Source organism: Jaculus jaculus, chromosome 16 (assembly GCF_020740685.1).
Source record: "Jaculus jaculus isolate mJacJac1 chromosome 16, mJacJac1.mat.Y.cur, whole genome shotgun sequence".
NCBI lineage: Eukaryota > Metazoa > Chordata > Mammalia > Rodentia > Dipodidae > Jaculus > Jaculus jaculus.
This window is the reverse complement of record NC_059117.1, coordinates 41579065-41599400: the sequence shown is the minus strand read 5'-3', so window position 1 is coordinate 41599400 and position 20336 is coordinate 41579065. Positions and strand designations below refer to the sequence as shown.

Genomic DNA, 20336 nt, shown 5'->3' with positions numbered 1-20336 from the left:
GCTGCTTGATCTTTGGCACTTTTCCCTGTCCATCACTTCTTCTGCTATAAAAATGAGATATCCACCTCAGAGTATTAAATAACATCATCAATATGCATGCTCATATAATCTAAGTGCCTTCCTCATAGTTCCTCACTGAACCATTTACCACATGTAATGAAGGTGTATTGGTAACAGCGCCCATGATCAGCGCACAGTTGGCACAAAATATCTGCTTGTTCAAGGAATGAATATGAGTAACTATGTAAGAATATCAAGCATGCATTGAATGCTGTACTTTAAAATAATAATTAACGTTACCCATGGGACTTTCTTTACTTCTACTTTCTATTTAATATTCTTGCATTGGACTGAATTCAGGAATGTTTAACTCTCCAGGAAGGAAGATAGTTTAACCCATACAGATTCATACAGTTGCATGGCTACTCATTGAATCATACGGGTCAGAAGTTGAGGCATCACAAGTAGGGTAAGAGCTGGAGCCATAAAATCCTGCTCAGGTTATTGTGAAGGTTATGAACATATCACTGGTTTACTAGAGATACTTTGGTAAATATTTAAGTAATGAAAGCCTCGATTGATAATTACAGAAAATATGGAGAAGCCACATTAAGGAAACCAAGAACTTTGCAATAAATAAATTGGCTAACTACAAAAATAAGAAAGTTTAGGAGAGTAGAAGCCACAAAACACTGTTTACAAGAAGGGAGTGATGGAAAACAAATAAGCAAAAGTCTAGGAAAAAAAACTATTAAAAACATATCTTGGATATTTAGTCTTAGAAGACAGAAGTGCAGTTAGTTAAGTAGTGCAGTGAGGTTTGTGAATTAACCTGAATCTGAAAACTGCAGTCATAAAAAGCCTGCTACACCCTCACCCTGTGGATTGCATTCCTAAACCCAGGTGAGGAGCTTTGCCTTCCCTACTAGGGAATCAGAGGGGGAGGACCATTTGAGTGGAGAAGTGAAGACTAGTCTGGGCAAAGCCTTCTCTAACAAGGAAGGAATTAAAAATGAAAGGGAGGGAAGAAGGGAAGAGAAGAAAGAAAATAAAAAAGGAAGGACAGAAAACAAGGAACATAAAGGCAGAGAAGAAGAAGAAAAGAAAGCAAAAAAAAAAAAAAAGAAAAAAGAAAAAGAAAGGATAGGGAAATTTTGCCTTAAAGCACAAAGAATGGGACCTTGTACTGTAGAGTTTGTGTGCAAGGAACTGGGTTCAATCCCCATCACTACTGGAAGGAGAGGAGAGGGAGAAAGAGAAGATAGAACACATGTTTGTGAGCTAAATACAAAGGCTTCGTCAGGAAGAAAGTAAAGGCACAAATACAGAAAACAATGCCCAACATTACCCATGATGTGGGAAACAAAACTGACAAAGATTTTGTTAAAAAAAAAGTAATAATAATGCTTGGCCTGGGAAGATTGCTCAGTGGTTAAGGCACTTGCCTGCAATGTCTAATGACCGAGGTTTGATTCCCCAGTACCCATGTAAAGCCAGACACACAAAGTGGTACATGTATTTGGAGTTTGTCTGCAGTGGCTAGAGGTCCTGGCACATTCATTCTCTCTCTTTCCTTGAAAAATAAATATTAAAAAACAATGATACGTAAGATTTCTGAAAATCCTATAAGGTTGATGCAGTCTCCTCTATTACATGAAGGAATGAAAATAAGCTCAGATTTTCAGAACCTTTACAGTATATACAGTCTTTAAAATTTTTATTCCTTTTAACCTAATTCTGAGACTTTCTGCTAAGGAAATGATCAAAGGTATAATTAAATACTTTCAGATTAGTTGTTAATTTTATTTTTATAATCAAAAGTCTATTTTAGTGAGAAAATCCAAATATCATGAAATAGAAATAACGTAATAGTTGATTTTGTATGTGCTTTCCTTGGAATAAACTACATAATTATAAAGATGATATTAAAATACATTTAGGAGAAAATGGTCATAATATAAAACTAAAACCCAGGCTATAAACTGGAAATTTAGGGTAAAGTCAATTTTAATATATTACATACATAAGCATTATGAAAGGCAAAAGAAAGTTTTAACATGTCTTCCAAAGTTTGCCATCCTATACTAATTATAGTTCAAACTATGCTGAATCCATGAATTCTGTCTTTGTAGCACGGCAGTCTTGCATCTGCATCAGGAAATTTCAATACTGAACTATCACAACACTCAATAAAAGGCCACTTCACCTTCAGAAGGTGCTACATCATAGGCCCAGTGGGCTGAGAAGTCTCACACAGAGCTGTGTTTGGCTGTGGTGGGCAGACCTGCCAGGTATCAATGCAAAGATCTGGAGAATGGGAGAAGGGTTTGCATTTGTCCAAACATTTCCTTCCTGCCGATTTGGCATGGTCATGAAACCTTACCATTTTTGAGCCAACCATTGGCATGAAAAATTTTACCTTCTGCCTACAACTTAGAAAACAAACAAAACCAACCAAACAAAAAAGCAAATAGCCTACCTTGTTGGAAGACATATTAAGTCACAGTCACACCTCCATCTAAGTAAGTTTATCTGACTTTGCTGCTTTCATACTATCAATAATATAACTGGGTACCCAGTGTTTGCAGCCAGATGCCAAACTTAGGACATGGCTTTCAAGGACTTTCCTGGGAGGCACTGAGGCAGACATGACGACAATGACAATGGGACCTAATCTTACAATAACAGCCAAACAGAGTGCAGTGGAACCCATCCTAGCCATAGACGTGGTTTCTATACAGCCGGGGAAGGAAAAAGGCTTCCTGGGGAAGGTGCATTTGAGCTGAGTCTGACAAAAGGAGAGTTTGAAGAGGCCCAGGGGATTGTCAGCAGAGGAGACTGGAGAAAATAGGCCAGGCAGCCTGGCTCCTGAGAGAGGCTTTAGGAGAGATCCTGATTCATAATGCTAAGTGAGGGAGAAGGGGCTTGAAAAGACAAAGAGACAGACTGTAGTCTCGTGGGCCATGGAAACCCGGGTACTAATAGGGAAAAGGATGCCTTATAAAAGAGTACATGTAAGACACTTTGTCAACTCTGAAATCTCCCTATGTTCCTCCTTCCTCAGATCCTAGCTTCCTCTTGCTTGTCTGGTAGCATCTTTAACCTCTGGCTAGCAAAGCTGAAGTGGGGTACAGCCCTGCCCTCCTTAAGCATCCCCCTGTTCTAGCAACAGCACCCAGTTTGGAAATAAATGAACTAGCCTGTGCCTTTATTTTCAGAACTTTAACCTGAGAATCTAGGTCGCCTATTTTATTCATGCTAAGGCAATAGAACTTTCTAGCTAGCTTTTGAAACTACTGGATAAAAAAAGAATTTTAGACAGATACCAGTAGAGAAAATATATTGTGATACTTTTAGACTTGAATATTTGATTCCTCCATTTTAAAAAGTTATTGACGTTATTTATTTGTGAGAGAGATAGAGGTAGATATAAAGAGAGAGAATGGGCATGCCAGGGCCTTCACCCACTGCAAATGAACCCAACATGCATGCACCACCTTGTGCCTCTGGCTTATGTAGGTACTGGGGAGTCAAACCTAGGTCATTTGTCTTTGTAGGCAAGTGCCTTAACCACTAAGCAATCTTTCCAGCCCCCTCTTTTGGTTTTTAAGAAAATGAAATCTGAAATTCTTAAGAAAACTTGGCTTCCTACCAATGCTACAGTTTCCATCACCCCACAGCCTAAATTTTCTGACATTACTTACACACAAAAAAAATGAAAATCAAGACAAACCAATCAACCCAAAGGAGAAAACAAACATTTGTTTTTAGTTGTATTAGCAAAACTATTGCGAAGTGTAAATTTACACACATCTCAAGAAATTACACACATCTCAAGAAAAAAAGACTGATCTATATCTCTTCAAAGCAGAGCTTCCCTGTCACAGGATATGTTAAATTTCCTTTTCTTTCCCTGCCTTTTGTGACACAAGCTGAGTTATTTGTACAACATTCCAGAGCAGACAAGGACACACGTGTGTCTACACGTACACAAACATACAGGCAAGACATGCCCAGAGCTCTGAGAGGGGTTGTTCCCAACCAGATCTTCTGCATTATCCTCGCCCAGATGTGTCTGGCTTCAGGCTTGGGAACAGTAAACTAACACGAAAACAAGACCCAGCAATTCGCGTGCTGGGCTGGATGACAGAGGCCATGAGCAAATGGGATTATATTTCACCTATTGCTATGGTGACCAAAGCAGGGTGGATACTGGCAAAAAGAGAAAGAAATAAACTGGGAAGACAATGAGTCCTAGGAGATCATCGGACTGCTTGAGAAGCCAGTTCTGTCTTTGAGGGAGGAGAGGGAATGCCAGGAAATTGAGAGGTGGCATGGCATCCGAGTGAGATATTAATTTTTTAGGCAGGGTCTCATTGTGTAATCCAGGCTGAGTTCAAGCTTACCAAAAGACTCTTGCCTCTGCCTTCCTAGTGCTAGAGTTACAGGTGCATTCCACCATGATAGGCTTGGAGTTAGATCTACTTTAATTCCCCTTTCTGCTTTAATAGCCACCTTCCCTACCCAGCACAGTTCAGAGATCTAAAAACCCAATGAAAATCAACACAAGAAGACAGTGATGAGATTATATGTTGGTGCAAGCAAAACCCTCCATTTGTATTAGATGCCAAGACTTCAGATGTATTCCTATTCAAGCTCATGAATAATATCATTTGATAGTACCATGTCAAGGCCACTAAGTCTCATGCAAGTCAGCTAACTTGAGCTCATTTATTGGGGTAATGGGCTGGTTTCCTTGATGCCCAATTGACATGAGAAGGCAAGGCCCCCCACAGTGCATTTTGTATCAGTCATCACCTGAAGAAAATGTTTGAGACACAGTTTCCTCAGAGCAGCCTGCATGCAGCTTTCCCAGGCAGTTCCTGACCAGCACATAGAGAATCATAGAGTTCATTAAGCTTGAACATCAGGAATCCACGCCCTAATTCTCCTTCTACCATAGCTCATGATCTTAGACCAATTCCTAACTTGGATTTCAGGCTTTATTTCTCAAAGGAAAGAAATTGCCTAAAATAATCTCTAAAACCCTTGGTTTTAGAATTTTTGGATTACCTCTAAACTGCTGTTCTCAGAGAATGTGCTAGATTATATTGGGGGTCTGCCCGATATAGGAAACATAATTGCTATAGGAACTTATTCTGTCATCATGATATTATCAATGATCTGAGAAGCTAATCACTTCACTTTAGCTAACAAGTGGCTGCACAGATTCCTGAATGACATTTTGTACTGTGAACAGGGCACAGTAGCAGCAGTGGATGAAATGTTCTGCTTTCAGCCAACAGAAAGGACCTGGATCTTCTTTGGTTCTTAAAGGGATGCCTGCTTTAGGTATTTCATAACAGTAGCTAAGCTCAAATCTGCTCACTATTTTGGCCAAACATCCACATGAAGACTTTTATCTATACTTTATAGAGGCCTGGAGGATTTAGTAGGCATAAATTACTAAAATGTGGCTGGGCCTGAATTGCATCCTACTTCATATCACCAATATTTTGTCTAACACAGAATTTCTTTTATTCAAAATAAGTTACCATTGGGAATACCAGTTAGAAACAGGGTCAAAATCAAACCACTGAGCTTAGAGCCTGGTGATACTACTATGTAAGGCTGGAAAAAATATCACTTAACCTCTCTATGCCTCTCTATATAAATTACTAATATTTTCCTGTTGCTCTTTCAGGATTGCTGGGAGGCTCAAAAGAGACAATACAGATGAGAACATGTTGCAATTTGTAAAAGGCTCTACCAATATAAATTCATAGCATGAGGACCCCCAGCTTTGAAAAGCATGGTTATGGGCCAGGACCTAAACACCATTTCCAAGTTCGTGTGTTCGCATCCTGTTTTATCAGCTGCATGGGCTTCCAAGAGTGACTCAAGCTCTCAGCGTATTCTTCGAAAAATGAGATGAACAGTGTTTCTCCCTCATCTGATCCTTGTAGAGTTAGATACAAAGATATTACATAGTTCCCGCCACATGCGTAAGTGCTAATTAGTGTTTGACAATTACTATTTTCTACCAACATGTCTAAGAAGGCAAACAGTCTATAAAATGGAGACATGTTGAACATGTGGGCAAAAGTGTAGATTGCTACTGTTGTTAGCCTCATAGACTCTTTATTATGCAGCTCCTATTGAGCTGCTCACTGGATAGTGGTTTTCAGAGCAGCAAGGTGGGGGGGTTCTGAGGAAAGGAGTCACTTCGTTCGGTCCAGCATGGTGTTTGGATTACTAGTTCCAGGGACACAAGGCCAAAAGCTGGTGTTAGGGTCAGCAGCACTTCCTGCCTGGTCACAAATTTCGGGGAGACAGACAGCTACATGTCCACAGCTTTTCACTCCTGTGCTTTTCGGAAGCTGGGAAGAGTCAAGGCCAACAGGCAAATCAAAGAACTGCATTTCTCACCAGAACCAGAGGGATGATACCTGAAAACACTTTCGAAAGTATAAAATTTCCAGGCAGCTCCACAGGGAGCTTGCCTGATGTGTAATTTATCTGTTGGGCAATGGTGGGTGATCAGGGGGCACAATAGGCAAACATTCATTCCAGCTGATAATTAGAGAGGGGAAAAGCAAACACAAACAAACCTAGGTTGACATTCAAAACAAAGTGGACTCTTCACCTCAGATCGCTCACTGTACCACCCTAAGTTCTGGCTGCCAGTGGGCAAGGAGGAAGCCACGAGCCGCAGCAGCAAGGTTATGATTTATGAGTCAAACTGGCCACAAAAGCACAAGCCAGGGCTGATATCTGATGGGCCCAGCTTTATATGTAAGTGATTTCATGATCTCCCCTAGTCTCTCGAGGGGTGTGGTGTCCTCACGTGGACAAAGAGGTCTTCAGGCAAAGCCTCTCAGTGCCCTCCATCTCTAAAAGGTCTGAACTCTCCAGTATTTATGGTTTCTGTCATTTGTTCATTAATGCATACATTTCTGCATTTATTCAATTAACTGTAAACCTAACGATAGATGAGGTATTGACAATCAATGACCTCAATTCAGCATGGAAGAAACAGCATTAGCTATCGATTGCCTTAATGCCTAGGAGGGCAGGGATATTCCAACTTGTTTTCTAAGGAATAGGCATATTGCTTTTCTCTCAAGGAAAAAATTAAATGGACACTGTTTGCAGACATCTTGCATTTGCAGAAATTGCATGTAGCCAAGTATTTGTACTTAGTGCAAAATTTATCTAGCTCCTTTTATTTCTTTCTTTCTTTTTTCAATGTAAGGACTAACTGAAGCCCATGTTGTTTTTGAACTGCTGGTTCTGACTCCCGAGTTCTGGGATTAAAGACATGTTCCGCCATGTCCAGCTAGAATATATCTAGTTCTATCCTCTCCTAGCTTTGGCTGCCTCTGGACTGGCTCCATCTCATCTACTCTCCTAGGTAGGGTTGGTTCCATCCATTATTTCACTTAACTCTACATAACCCAGTCAGATTTAGTTCTCATTCATGGGCCTTCCATCAGGCAAGGAACCTTCATGATGAAGCATTCACTTCACAGAGCTTTGAATAAATCAAGAGAGACGGACATGTAAGATTAAAGATGTTAAGCAAAAGATATGGGGTGCAGGGACAGCAGAGCTGCACCAATGAGGGAGGCTACAGCACCCTGGCTAAACCGAAGGGTTAGTTCCATCCTCCCACATCTTTCCCAGGTAATATGATGGTCCAAACTGTCCTTGCCCTCTCCCCTTAAATAGAAATAAACTAAAAAGAGTGATAACTTTAGTTTCTGACATCTAGTTACTGTATGATATTTTTATCCTGAGGATCAATATGATCATAAAGCTCTGTTCTTAGGCTGGGGATGTAGTTCAGTTGGTAGAGTGTTTGCCTAGCATGCACACAGCCCTAGGATCACCAGCACTATATGCAAATCTGGACATGCTGGCACATATTTGTAACCCCAACACTCAGGAGGTGCAAGCAGAGGACCAAAGTTTAAGGGCATCCCAAGCTTTTTTGCCAAGCTTTTGTCATCAAGCTGAATTTTAACTCACTTGGCCTCTCAGCTGTGAAGTATATAATGTGGGCGCAATGTTTTTGTTAGTGCTGTCTGGAGACAAAATGAGCGCAACCATGTACACTTTTCCCCCAGTAGCAATGCTCCCTGACCTCCACTCACCCTGTCCAAACTGAAGGTAACATCACCGGAGCAGCCAGACCCCTGATGTCAGCTGCCATCCTTCCATGTGGCAGTTTACACAAGGTCAAGGCACGTGAGACATGAGATAGGAGGCTGGAGTAATGTGCTTCAGGTCAGAGCAAAAGTCCAATGCCAGACTGGGCTACCTAGTGAATTCAAGGTCGGCCCGGGTAACTTGTCTCAAAGGAAAAATAAAAACGAAGGCCTGGTGATGAGCACTTGCCTAGCATATGAAGATCTGATTCAGTCTCTGGACCACACCCAGGAAAGACAGGGAATACAATTATTCAGAATGCAGAGAGTGCCCCATCACTCAATAACTGCTTGTATACACTACTGCCTGAAACTATGCTTGTCCCATGATGCTTTGCACTTCCCCTGTCTTCTCTGTCCCTTTTCCACCCCCACTCTTTCCCATTTATCTCTACTCCTATTCATTCACTTTCTTCTCTCCTTTCTCCTTTGAGTATCAACAATATTCGCTTAGTACCTAGTAAATTTACATCGAGCAGACCCTACTTCTACACAAGACACCAGACCCCAAGAGTCTAGAAGAACCTGTTATTTGGGGCTGGGATTAGAAACATGCAAGGCTGCGAGGGGTTTGAGTCTTCTCTGAGCCAAAAACGAAACTCACTATGTGTTTTGCACTTGTACAACTGTGAAGTCAGCTCACTACTGGCTTCATTCTTCAGAAAAAGAAAAAAATTCTTAAAGCTAAATTATGTCATTCTGAATTATGATACAAGAATCTTGGTTAGCACATTTATACTAATGTGCACTAAATCAAAGATAAATATGTGTGCTTCTTGTTTTTGGGTGCCCCACGTAAAGGCACTTTGAGTATGGCAAGAACCATGTTTGCTCTCTCCCATAATGGAAATGGGTGATTTCCAGCCAGGAAAAGAGATACATTCCAATAAGGTGCCCCCAGTCAGCGAGCCTGTAACAAAGTTGTGTATTGAAAGCAATCCCGGCTTAGGCTTTTGTCCACCTCCAAGTCCTCCACATTCAGGATGACGGCTTTTGTCAGAGGCCAACTGGGAGTCTGAGCTGAACCCCCTGACCCAGCATCCTCGGAAAGGTCAAGAAGCAGAGCCAAGGGGCGGGAAACACCTCCCTTGCAGCTCTGTGGTTACTGGTGCGCTGGGAGAACACACCCTGTGGAGTTCATTCATCATAAAAGCCCATGTGTGACCTCAGGAAAAGTCCTTGAAAACAGTGAAACAAGAGTCTCCGTTGAAATCTGGAATCCATTCCAGCCTTACACAGGAAGAAAATTAGGCATAGAACAACAAAGCCCATGGTTCAGAGCAACCTGGGGCAGCTTGGCTGACGTGAAAATCATGGAAGGTTGTTTTCCTCACTACTTGGTATTTCATAAAAGCTTTTCATCTGGGTAGGCCCAAGCCTGCTAGAAAACACTGTATGTTTAATAGATGGCAGGAACGGTTTCACCAGTGAACAAAGCAAATGGAATAAGAACAGAGATGCTGAGTGACATGTTCAAGTTCATGTAACACTTTTCCAAGCTACAAAGTAAATGTGATTCCAAACACACATGGCCAATACTGCTATTTGCCCCTTTGGAATAATGTATTGGCTACAGCAGGGCAGTAGAGGTGAAATCCAGGGGCAGAAAGAACAACTGCGCTCGCTAAGCCCCGACTCAGAGATCAAGTTCCTGAGCCCAGACACATGGGCCTGGAAATATTTACTCACTCGTAGCATGAATCAGCAGAGGGGTGAGCTTGGGCAGTGCGTTTAACTCAGCAAACATTGTGTGGTAACACTATTTTTATAAGTACAGACCAAATGCTTTTTGTTTCCAGCTGACATTACTCATAACTAATTTGCCATATCATATGATTTATTTCATACACATAAATAATTGTAAACCTGTGCTACCTTGAAAAGTATTTTCTCTCACTGGCAGCAAGAAGAGAGTCAGGACATTTCTGAGTCAAAGGGTGGCATCAAGAAACCACTGAAATCAACTGGCAGAGACATGTGACTTGAAATTGCACTTTACAGTCCACCTCAGGTTTGTCCGAAAGGTCTCTCTAGCCAGACACAGACCCCAAAGTGAGTAAGGAGACTGAGAAATCATCCAGCCAAGGACATAAGGTGTCAAACACAGACCTAACACACCTATTTATACCCACATGAAAAACTGACTTTGTTTTTCCTTAAGTACCTTAATAGTTCATTTAATTTTTTTCCCTTAAAAAAAGGTAAATGGCATTAGTTTGGTCTCCAAAAGAGATGCCAGTTCGAACTTTATTCTGCCAGCAATTATTTGGTTTGGCTGTGCTGAGCTTGACTTGAAAAATATTTGCCAATTCCAAAAAGATTTAACGAGCTTTGCTGCAGACGCCTGTGCCATCTGGCACGTCTCAGGGGCTGTGGCAGAGCAAAGAGAGTTCTCCTGACCACAGACTTCGTTTGCCAGGGTCGCCAGCTTTGGGAGTTGAGTAGATTCCTTGGGTCAAGAAGCTGCACCTCAAATGAGTGAAAGTGACCAAAGCAGTTGGGGTGGGGGGAGAGTTCTGACTCTACCCTGTGTGGGAACTGATAGATAACTCTCAGAATGGTCCACGGTATCTTACACCACGTGGCACCGTCCTAAATGCTGCCAGCCAACACACCAGAGACATCTTCAACTACTAGAAGAGATCGATTTTATCCCTTATTAGCACTAAAATCAACTGTTGTGGTATATTTCAGCCATCTGATAGTTAACCATGGTGTCAGAATTAAACTAGATGAAAACTAAAGGAACTTTATTTGGGACACAAAATTGGAGTATTTACTCTACATTGCAAAGATGGACATACATCACCTTTCTGAAAATATAGTCAAACATAGATACACAAACCTATCACTGAGTGTCCAGATTGATGGCACTTCCACAAATATCTTGGGTTCAAGTAACAAAGGATTGTTTCCTGAAGTCATGCCATTTAGTACAAGTTAAATAAAAATAAAAAAAAAAATAAAAAAAAAAACACGTAAAGCTCTCATCCTTTCAAATGAATATCACATCTGACAACTATGCCAAAAATGGTAAAGTATGTCATAACAGTGTGTGCTTAAAACTGAAAGGTCTCTTAAAGTCCTGGGATTAGGAAGACTGGCATTGAAACTGTAACTATGCTAAGAAAGAAAAACTCTGGAATATTTTCATTTCAGGTAATGAGCAAATATACACAGAGTTGGACATATTCCCTTCCAATGCTTAAGGAGCTCCCCAAAGTTCTGGAGGTCCCGTTCACTAACACCACATGCAATCCACTACTTGGGACACAATTATGTGATGCCCAAAATCTGTAACAACCTTGGAAATAAAATCAAATCTCTAAGGTGCATTTCCAGAGAAAAACCTATTCACCAAAACAAAGACGGAGCTCTCTCTCTCTACCTGGCTTCACTCACACTCAAGAGTCCCAGCAGAAGTCAAAAGAAAAATGTGTGACATAATAAAAGAGTGACTGGAACTGGTATTTACCATTTTGGCTTCTGAGTGCATTGGCTGGACTTGGGGCGAAGCACAGGGGTTACTGAGGTTCGGACCTTGCATCCCCATGATGCTGGAGCTCACCGACATTGGTCTCTCCATCTAAGAGAAAGGCAAGTAACAGAGTTAGAAGTTGGAGGTAGGAAGTCAACACACTTCTCTCTCACATGATCATTTACCATTTCTTGGAAAAACAGAGAAACCAGAGGCTTGATGTATGGTAACCAATGCCCTCACGAGCCTCAAACCCAAGCACACCCAAGAGTCGCCCAAGGCCACATGGTGTGCCTGCAGAAGATTCCCCGCACCGAGCAGAAGAGTGCGGTCATGGTAGATAAGTCCACAGAAAGCTGCTGACTATTTCCATTCCTGCACGTGCTTCGACCACCACTAATCGTGCTTATTTTTGTAGCTATAAAAAGTAATATATACATTAAAAAGTTTTACAAAGGTCATATAATATACTAAATGGCCATCTAAAAGGAAACCTTCGGCATTTTTGGCCCTAAATTTTATATAAATAAAAAATAAATCATTTGGCCAGTAAAATATAAAATTAATTTTAAAAGCAACTCTGTCACACATGGCAGGCCTTTCTGCTGCCCAGCTCATTAACACAGTTAAAGGATCCATGTCGGCTGGGCATGGAGACCCAGGTCCGTCATCTCAGCACTGGGGGGCAAAGGTGTGAGGGCCATGAGGGTGAAACATAGCAACATCGTGTCTCACAAAACAAGCACCTTCTTCCCCTCCACCCAAATGACGATCCTGGTGGGTATACCCATGGCTGCCCCTGGGGCACCTCTTCCTCCTCCTCCTCCTCCTCTGAACCGAGCTGAGCCTCTCCATAGCCCCAGTCTCAGGCCCCACAGCAAGCTTAGGCTCTGCACTGGGAAGGAAGCAGCCGGGAGGAGCTGGGGTCGGAACACACGTGTAGGTTCCTCCTGCCGCCTGGCACTCATTTCGATATAACATCATTCAGACACTTAAACAGCATTCTGGAATCTCTGTTTTCAGGGTGTTCCTTTTAAGTATTTCCAGGTCGATGATCCTGTTTGCTCTACACATGCTTTGGAACAGATTTTTTTTTTATTTTGTTTTCTATGTTTTTGGATTGTTGAACATTTACACGTGCCTAATAAGGTATTTAGAATATGAGACTCAAGTCTAAACATGAAACTCACATTTCAGATATACCTTACACATGCAGCCTCAAGTTAATTCTGCACGTTTTTGGTGTTCCTGCATTTGGACTGCCACTCACCACACAGAAGACAGGTAGGGAGGGTTTTTATTTATTTATTTTTTGTTTGTTTTTTGAAGCATCATTATGGTCCTTAGAATGTTTTAAATTTTGCATTCTTTACATTAGAGATGACCAATTTTACTATAGTAAAAAATGCCATTTTATTCCAGGAAGGGTATATCTGATGTATATAATATATTCTGCTAGGTAGAAAACTGAAAGCCTCCTAGGATGAGACAATGTTAATATCATGTGTAGAATATAGCGGTATTTTCTGTAGGGGCAAAATAGCTGCTTATGTTCTTCCATTTACCAAAGGCTGGAAATGAAAACTGTGACTGGAAACTTGTGGTATCCAATATCCTATATTAGCCTAGGTGATCTTGGAAAACAGTTTCTTATCAGTGAAGGGTTCAAAGTAGAGGGTGGAAATCCCCCTAAGAGGAGGGAAGCTGCAGGGTGATCCTGAGCTCAATGGTCCGGAAAGGTCATGTCTGTGACATAAATTTCTTTGGTGTTGGCCCTGGGGCAGGAGATCAGATTATGTTGTTAGTTTATGATTCCTAGTGGTTCTAACTGCAAACCTTTTTTCTGATTGGTGGGTTCTTAATCTTCCCTTAGCCTGGATTAGCTGATCAGTTATCTGGCAGGGGTGTAGGAAACTGTTTCAAGAGGCTAATGAAGGTGAAAATCCCATGTATTTCAGAGTACTTTCGTAATATTTTCTGAGGCCTTAACAATCCAGCTAAATAAAATATTCACTCTACATACCCTCTAAACCCCAGGCAGCTTAGCTACTCTATTTTTAAATCATGTTCAGAATTGTGGTAAAGTATATTTAACATAACTTACCATTTTAACCCGTTTTCAGTGCTATTAGGTACACCAAGTTCAGTACCATTAAGGACATTCACACTCTGCAATTAAGCCATGAAGATTTCAGAAATATCATTGCTCTAAGAAATGCATATTACTTATAATTCCCACTCCCAGAGTCTGACCACCAGGAGAAGTGGAATCCCATTGAGTCCCTTAGTCTTGCGGGGAGCCTCTGAGAGAACGTGAAGCCCACGCGAGACTTTCCAAAGAAGCATCTTTGAGAAGGACAGATACGCAGGGGTGAGAGCAGCCTGCCGAGGCTTCGGAGTCTGCAATTCCATTCGTTTTTTGGAAAAGTTTTTGTCTGTGAATGTTTCTACCCCATGAATGGGTTCAAACAGGCTGATTTCCTTAATAAAAGCATTTTGGATTTTCCATCTTGCTGATGACTGTCATGTAGGGTGCCAGCAAAAGCCACTTCAAATTAAGGATTTAGTGTTTTGCACTCACAAGGCAGCTAGACTTTAATGCGTTGACTAGCATGAAGAAGCCAGGAGGTAGCTTCTCTGACTGCACTGACGACTAAAGCGCTGGAGACAGAGCACTTGCTAAGCATGCATAGACTCCAGTACCACAAAACACAGAGAAACAGGATTCCATCTTCTTCTCACGCTGGGAAGCAAGAGCTAGGCTGTGTACAGTTGATGAACATTTCTAATGATGAAGGTGGCTTTCCCCAATTATGAGAACATTTGACTCTCAAGATAGGAAATCACAACCCAGGCAAGTCCTTGAAGGCAACACCTGCCTTGTTCTCCACGTATTCTCAGCTCCTAATACGGCCCTCAGCATTTAGGAAGTGGGCAGAGTGAATGGATGAATAAATGGAAGATATCTTAGTATGTTTCAGACACAGCCTTTGGGAAGGGTATTGCCTGGCGGCGTACATTACAGTTACATGCAGTTAAGAATCTCATCCCCACCTAAAGACACAGCCTCAACCTTGATGCCCAGGAACCAGAGCTTTCCCAGGGCCAGAACTCTGAGGGAAGAGTTTGTCCTTTGCTGTGTTAGAAGGCCTGAGTCACAGCATAGGAGCTGGTGACAAGAAGCTCAAGGAAAGGAGGCTTGGATTTCTAGGGCCTGGGACTTCTAGAGACAATTCCTCAAAATGTTGTATCAAGTTTCATGAGCAACATGAGTGTCCCTCAAGACCAGTGCCTCTCTCACTTAGTACTACTGAGACATCGAGTCAAGCAATCCAGTGTTTTGTGCACTATAGGATTGAACAGTGCCTTTGGCCTCAACCCACTAAACACCTAACTCACTCCAGTTGTGACAACCAATAATGTCACCAGATATTGCCAAATATTCCCCTGGGGGACAAAAATCATCCCTGTTGAGTGTCCCTGTTCTGAGCTGACATCGGCTGCTATGATAGCTGTACACATCATATCATGGGTTTGGAACTCCTACAAAAGTTGCACCACTGACTATTTAAAAAAAATATTTTTATTTATTTATTTATCTGAGAGAGTGAGAGAAGGAAAGGGAAAGAGGTAGATGCATAGAGAGAGTGTGTGTGGGTGTGAGAGAGAGAGGGAGAATGGGTGCACCAGAGCCTCCAGCCACTGCAAACGAACTCCAGATGCTTGTGCTTCTGGCTTACGTAAGTACTGAGGAATTGCGCCTGGGTCCTTTGGCTTTGCAGGCAAACACCTTAACCACTAAGCAATCTCTTCACCCCACACCCCTGACTTTTAAAAAAATATTTTACTTATTTATTTGTTTGATTGTGAGAGAAAGGGACAGCTAGATAGATGACAAATAAATAGATAGTGAGAGAGAGAGAGAGAAGGGGTCCACCAAGGCCTTTAGTCACTGCAAATAAATTCCACACCCATGTGCTACCTTGTGCACCTGGCTTATTTGGGTACTGGAGAACCAAACCTGAGTCGTTAAGCTTCACAGACAAGCACCTTAGCCACTAAGCCATCTCTCCAGCTCTGCATCCCTAAATTTTTGTCTGCACTGACTCTTAACCATGTATCAGGATCTTTGCTTCTATCCTAAGGGATCAAGTCTGGTGATGAAGTAAAGTAGAAAAGTGGTACCAGGCTAGTGAAGGCCAGACAGCCCACACTTCTCACCTCTGCCCCTGAAAATGGCAGAGTCTAACCAAACAGAAGTAAAAAGATCTCTGTAGTGATATTTTTCTGGACATTGCACAGAAATTCTGAAAGAAAAATGGTTTTGGACAAGAGAGATTTAGGGGCTGAGTGAGGACTGCTTGTGGTAGGCATCACTGTGCCCTTTGGTTGAGCTGAAGGAAATGAGGAATAATGACATTGATGGTGCTGTTTTCCTCCATCTACATAGGCCTTAGAAGAACTTTGCAGGTAATCAACCAGCTCCTCTGCCAGGACTGCTCAGCATTCCCACTGAGCCAGCCCATTGTTCATTTGTCTGAACTGAATCCACACGTCCTTCTCCATTCCAAGCCTATTCACAAATAAATGAGCAAACTGATCAACCAGCTATCACATGAATTACTCAATATAAGGTAAGGTGTGAGTTCCACTCAATCACAGTGTGACATGGGACACTTTAACTGCTTACTGTTCAGCTTTCATAGGTGCCATGAGTTTATCAATTCTTTCTGCTACCACATCCCCTAAAGGATTTCTGTGAGAACAAAATGACATGGCCACATTGACCGTTCCTTAAAATGCTCATTTGTTACTCCATTGTGGAAGGGATTTGATTGGATTGTCTTACCACCCATAGAGCTTTTGGGACCTTCTATAGCCCTGATTATTAAAGCATAATGCCAGGGTGGACAGGGAAGAAGAAAAAGGAGGTCCTAAGGAAAGAGAACCAAGGCTTTCTCTGCTCCTCCAGGTTAAGGGTGGAGGGAAACACAATGGGGAGGCAGATATAGGAGGGTCATGAATTCAAGGCTGGTCTGGGGTACATACTAAGACCTGATCTCAAACAAAACAAACAGGAAAACGGAGACTTAGTAGTCTGACTACTCCTTTAAATCCTGACTCCACGTATTAGTTGTATGATCTTAAGTAGATGAATGAACTCTTTCGTTTCTCCCTTTCTTCACCTGTAGAAGCACCCATTTTTTTTTATCAAAGTAAAGGGGAAAAATGTACCTATCGCTTAGTAGTTGAAAGAATGGGCTTTGGAGCCACGGTTCCTGGGTACCAAAATTAGCTACTCCATTTCACAAATGACAAGTTACTGGTCTTACTGTGCCCATTAGAAAGATGGAGAAAGTCATAGGCCAACTAGATAGAGCTGTTTCATGTACTAAGTTATTGGAAAGTGACCAGCATATAGCAAGTACTCAGTAACCACTGCCAGCATGATTCACAGAACCCGATGGGTACAAACACACATCATCTGCTATTATATATGATCATAATTATAATTATTGTTGAGTCCTGGCTAGAACATTCACTGGCAATTTAAGGACACTGTACAACTCAAACTGGGCACTTAAGATTAGAGTCATCCACAGGGAATTAATTCCAGAGTGCATGCCTCAGCCTTGATAATCAACATCTGTAGATGTTTGTATAAGATGGTGCAGTATTTGCATATAATATATCCACAACTTATATTGCCCAATACAATATAAATGTGATGAAAACACTTATAACACTGCATTGTTTAGGAAATAACCATGGGAAAAAATTCGGTAAATGTGTTTTATTTTTGAAAAAAAATTATTGGAGAGATAGAGAGCAGGAGGAAGGAAGGGAGGGAATGGGCATACCAGGGCCTCCAGCCACTGCAAACAGACTCCAGATGCATACGCCACCTTGTGCATCTGGTTTTATGTGGAAACTGAGGAATTGAACTTGGGTTCTTTGACTTTGCAGGCAATTATCTCAACAGCTAAGCCATCTCTCCAGCCTCTGGTACATTTTTTTTAAAAACAATATTCTCAATCCATGGTTGGTCAGGTTTTGGATATGGAATGATAGATACAGAGGGCTAACTGTGACTGCAAAATAGTGTCTTTTTGAGAAAATTCCATTTCTGGGGTGTTTCAGGCTCATTTGTCATCTGGGGACATGGATTCCTGCCTTGCAGCAAGGCCCCAAGGGACAGGAAATCCAGCAAGATGCCTGGACACCAGCACCTGGGCCCACCAGGCAACCTTGGCTCACAGTTTCAGTTGCACTCAGGCAGCTTGCACCTTAGCTTCTCCTTCCTTCTCAAGATCCTCAGTACAAGTTCCAACGTGAGAACCTCAGAAATACTTACTGGCATCAAGACGGCAGAAGATCCTGGCATGGTAGGGTTGGGCAGGGTCCCGGGCATGGAGGCTGGCATGGGCTGCCTTTGTCTGTTGTGGAGATGAAGCAGAGACGATAGAGAGCCTGGGACAGGCCTGGGAACAAAGGACAAAACACACATACACACATTATTCCGGGTGCCCTAACTCTGTTCCCCCAGTGGCCAGAACCAGCAGAGACACCAGCATCACAGCATAGCAGATCAAATCCACTGATGAGAGACCTGCATTATTAAGGACATTAGGGAAATAATAACAAATAAAATGCATGTCTGGTTTCCTTTGCTGCTTCCTCGTCAATATATCACATCCCACTTCATTTCCTGAGCTGTTATCTAACAGAGATTAGGTAGAGCACACTGGCGAATCTCTGATAGCCTCAGCTGCTAAGGAAGGATCTCTGGTAGAATACTGGGTTTACTCTCAAGTTGCAGCCCCTGTTGTGTCTTAGATCTGGGGATCTTGCCACATTTGTATCTTGGTCTAGTTCACACACTCCCACACCTCTGTCCTGAAGCCTGACTGGCTTTGCTCTGTTTTACACTTTCACCATGCAATTGCATAGCAGTCCCCATTCAGGAATACCTGGCAGAAATCCATTCTGACTTTTTTGTGTTTTCCCACTGTGAGTGGAAAAAAACAAAGTCAGGACACAAACCAACAAAGCCAGCCCAGCCTCTTATGACCAATCTCCCATTTCATAATAACTGGAGGTGTTAGGCTGTTTGACAGAAACTGATTTGGGCCTGACCTGCAGGATTTTGGTAAGCATTTCTCATGGGAGTATATAGTTAGACATTTTACTACAACTTGCCAAAAGAAAAGAGAGAGAGAGAGAAAGAGAGAGAGAGAGAGAGAAAAGAAAGGAAAGAAAGAAAAAAAAGAAGAAAAAATGAACAAAGAAAAAAATGTCTTAAACTGATTTAATGAACCAAGGAATGTGGAGCTAGGGGCAAAGGGAATTATTTATATTTATTATATTAATATGGCAAACAAGTGACCTCTGATCTAAATTCTCGATCTCTTGATACTTTGCTCTGGGGAGCTGTCTAACTGTAAAACCATGAGCAGACAACAAGCCAAACAAACAAGCAAAAGCCACTGGGGACAGCTGAATCTTCTGTCACATTAGACACACTTTGAGAATTAATACACTTCCAAAAGGCAATAAAAAGAAGGTCTCTTGTGCAGAGAACTGAGGAAGTCAGAGTTCTGTGTAGGCCAGACCCAAGGGACCATGATCTGTCTGGTGTCTATTAGGGCATCAGGACACTGTGAGCACCCCAACCCAGAGCCTCAGCATAGCAGTAAGAGAAGCTGCTTCCATGTAGTGTGTTTGCCTTCCCTGGGGATTTGCAGAGGGTACAGTACATGGGAAAGAATGCCAACATGTTCTTCCTACACCTTGCTGTTAAAATTCTAAAGAAGAGTAAGTTTTTCATTCCTTTTACCCAAGTTACATACAGCCTATCTAGAAGGATTATTCATCAATTAATCAATACTGATATGCACATATGAAAATATAGAAGAATATAAAGCTGTTTCACAGAGTTCTGTGGATGTGCCAGGGTTAGTAATAGAATGTGTGTATGAGTCGATTCCTAAATAAGCAAGTGTAAGTAGCTTGTGACAATGAAATGTATGCTTTCAGACAGACAAGTGAACTCCAGGAGTTAGTCTTTTTAAAAAAAAAAATTTCATTTATTTATTTAGGAGAGAAAAAGAGGCAGATACAGAGAGAGAATGGGTATGCCAGAGCCTCTAGCCATTGCAAATGAATTCCAGACACATGTGCCACCTTGTGAATCTGGCTTACATGGGTCCTGGGTAATAGAACTTAGGTCCTTAGGCTTTGCAGGCAAGTATCTCAACCACTAAACCATCAATTTATTATTTACTTATTAGAGAGAATCAGAGAGAAGGAGCACATCAGGGTCTCCTGTCACCATGAAGACACTCCAGATGCAGGCTTAACATTTTGCTTCTGGCTCCATTTTACATGGGTACTATGAATCAAAGCTAGATTGGCACACTTTGCAAGCAAGAACCACTGAGCAATCTTCCCAGCACAAGAGTTATTCTGGGCATATGCCCTGGGGAATCTTCAGAGAGTGGATTGATCAGAAGGGCCAGCAGACCTGTGAAGACACTTGGTCTTCCACAACTCCAGCAGGCTGAGAGATGTAATTGCTCTTAAATATTATGGGAGGCTGTGACTTTACCATGTCTACAAGTCTGTCTCTTTAGAGGTGGATAGTGAAA

The 20336-nt window shown here is 41.9% G+C and overlaps 1 protein-coding gene across 2 annotated transcripts in view; it reads right to left on the bottom strand.

Moving 5' to 3' along the window:
• The window catches only part of Creb5 (cAMP responsive element binding protein 5), a 430087-nt gene that overhangs the window by 98919 nt on the left and 310832 nt on the right, over positions 1-20336 (bottom strand). For both annotated transcript variants that reach the window (XM_045135541.1, XM_004652775.3), the window contains 2 exons: positions 18044-18170; positions 11686-11796 (listed from right to left, as the gene is read on the bottom strand). In XM_045135541.1, the coding sequence (XP_044991476.1) occupies positions 11686-11796; positions 18044-18170 (238 nt within the window). The remainder of the gene's footprint in view (positions 1-11685; positions 11797-18043; positions 18171-20336) is intronic.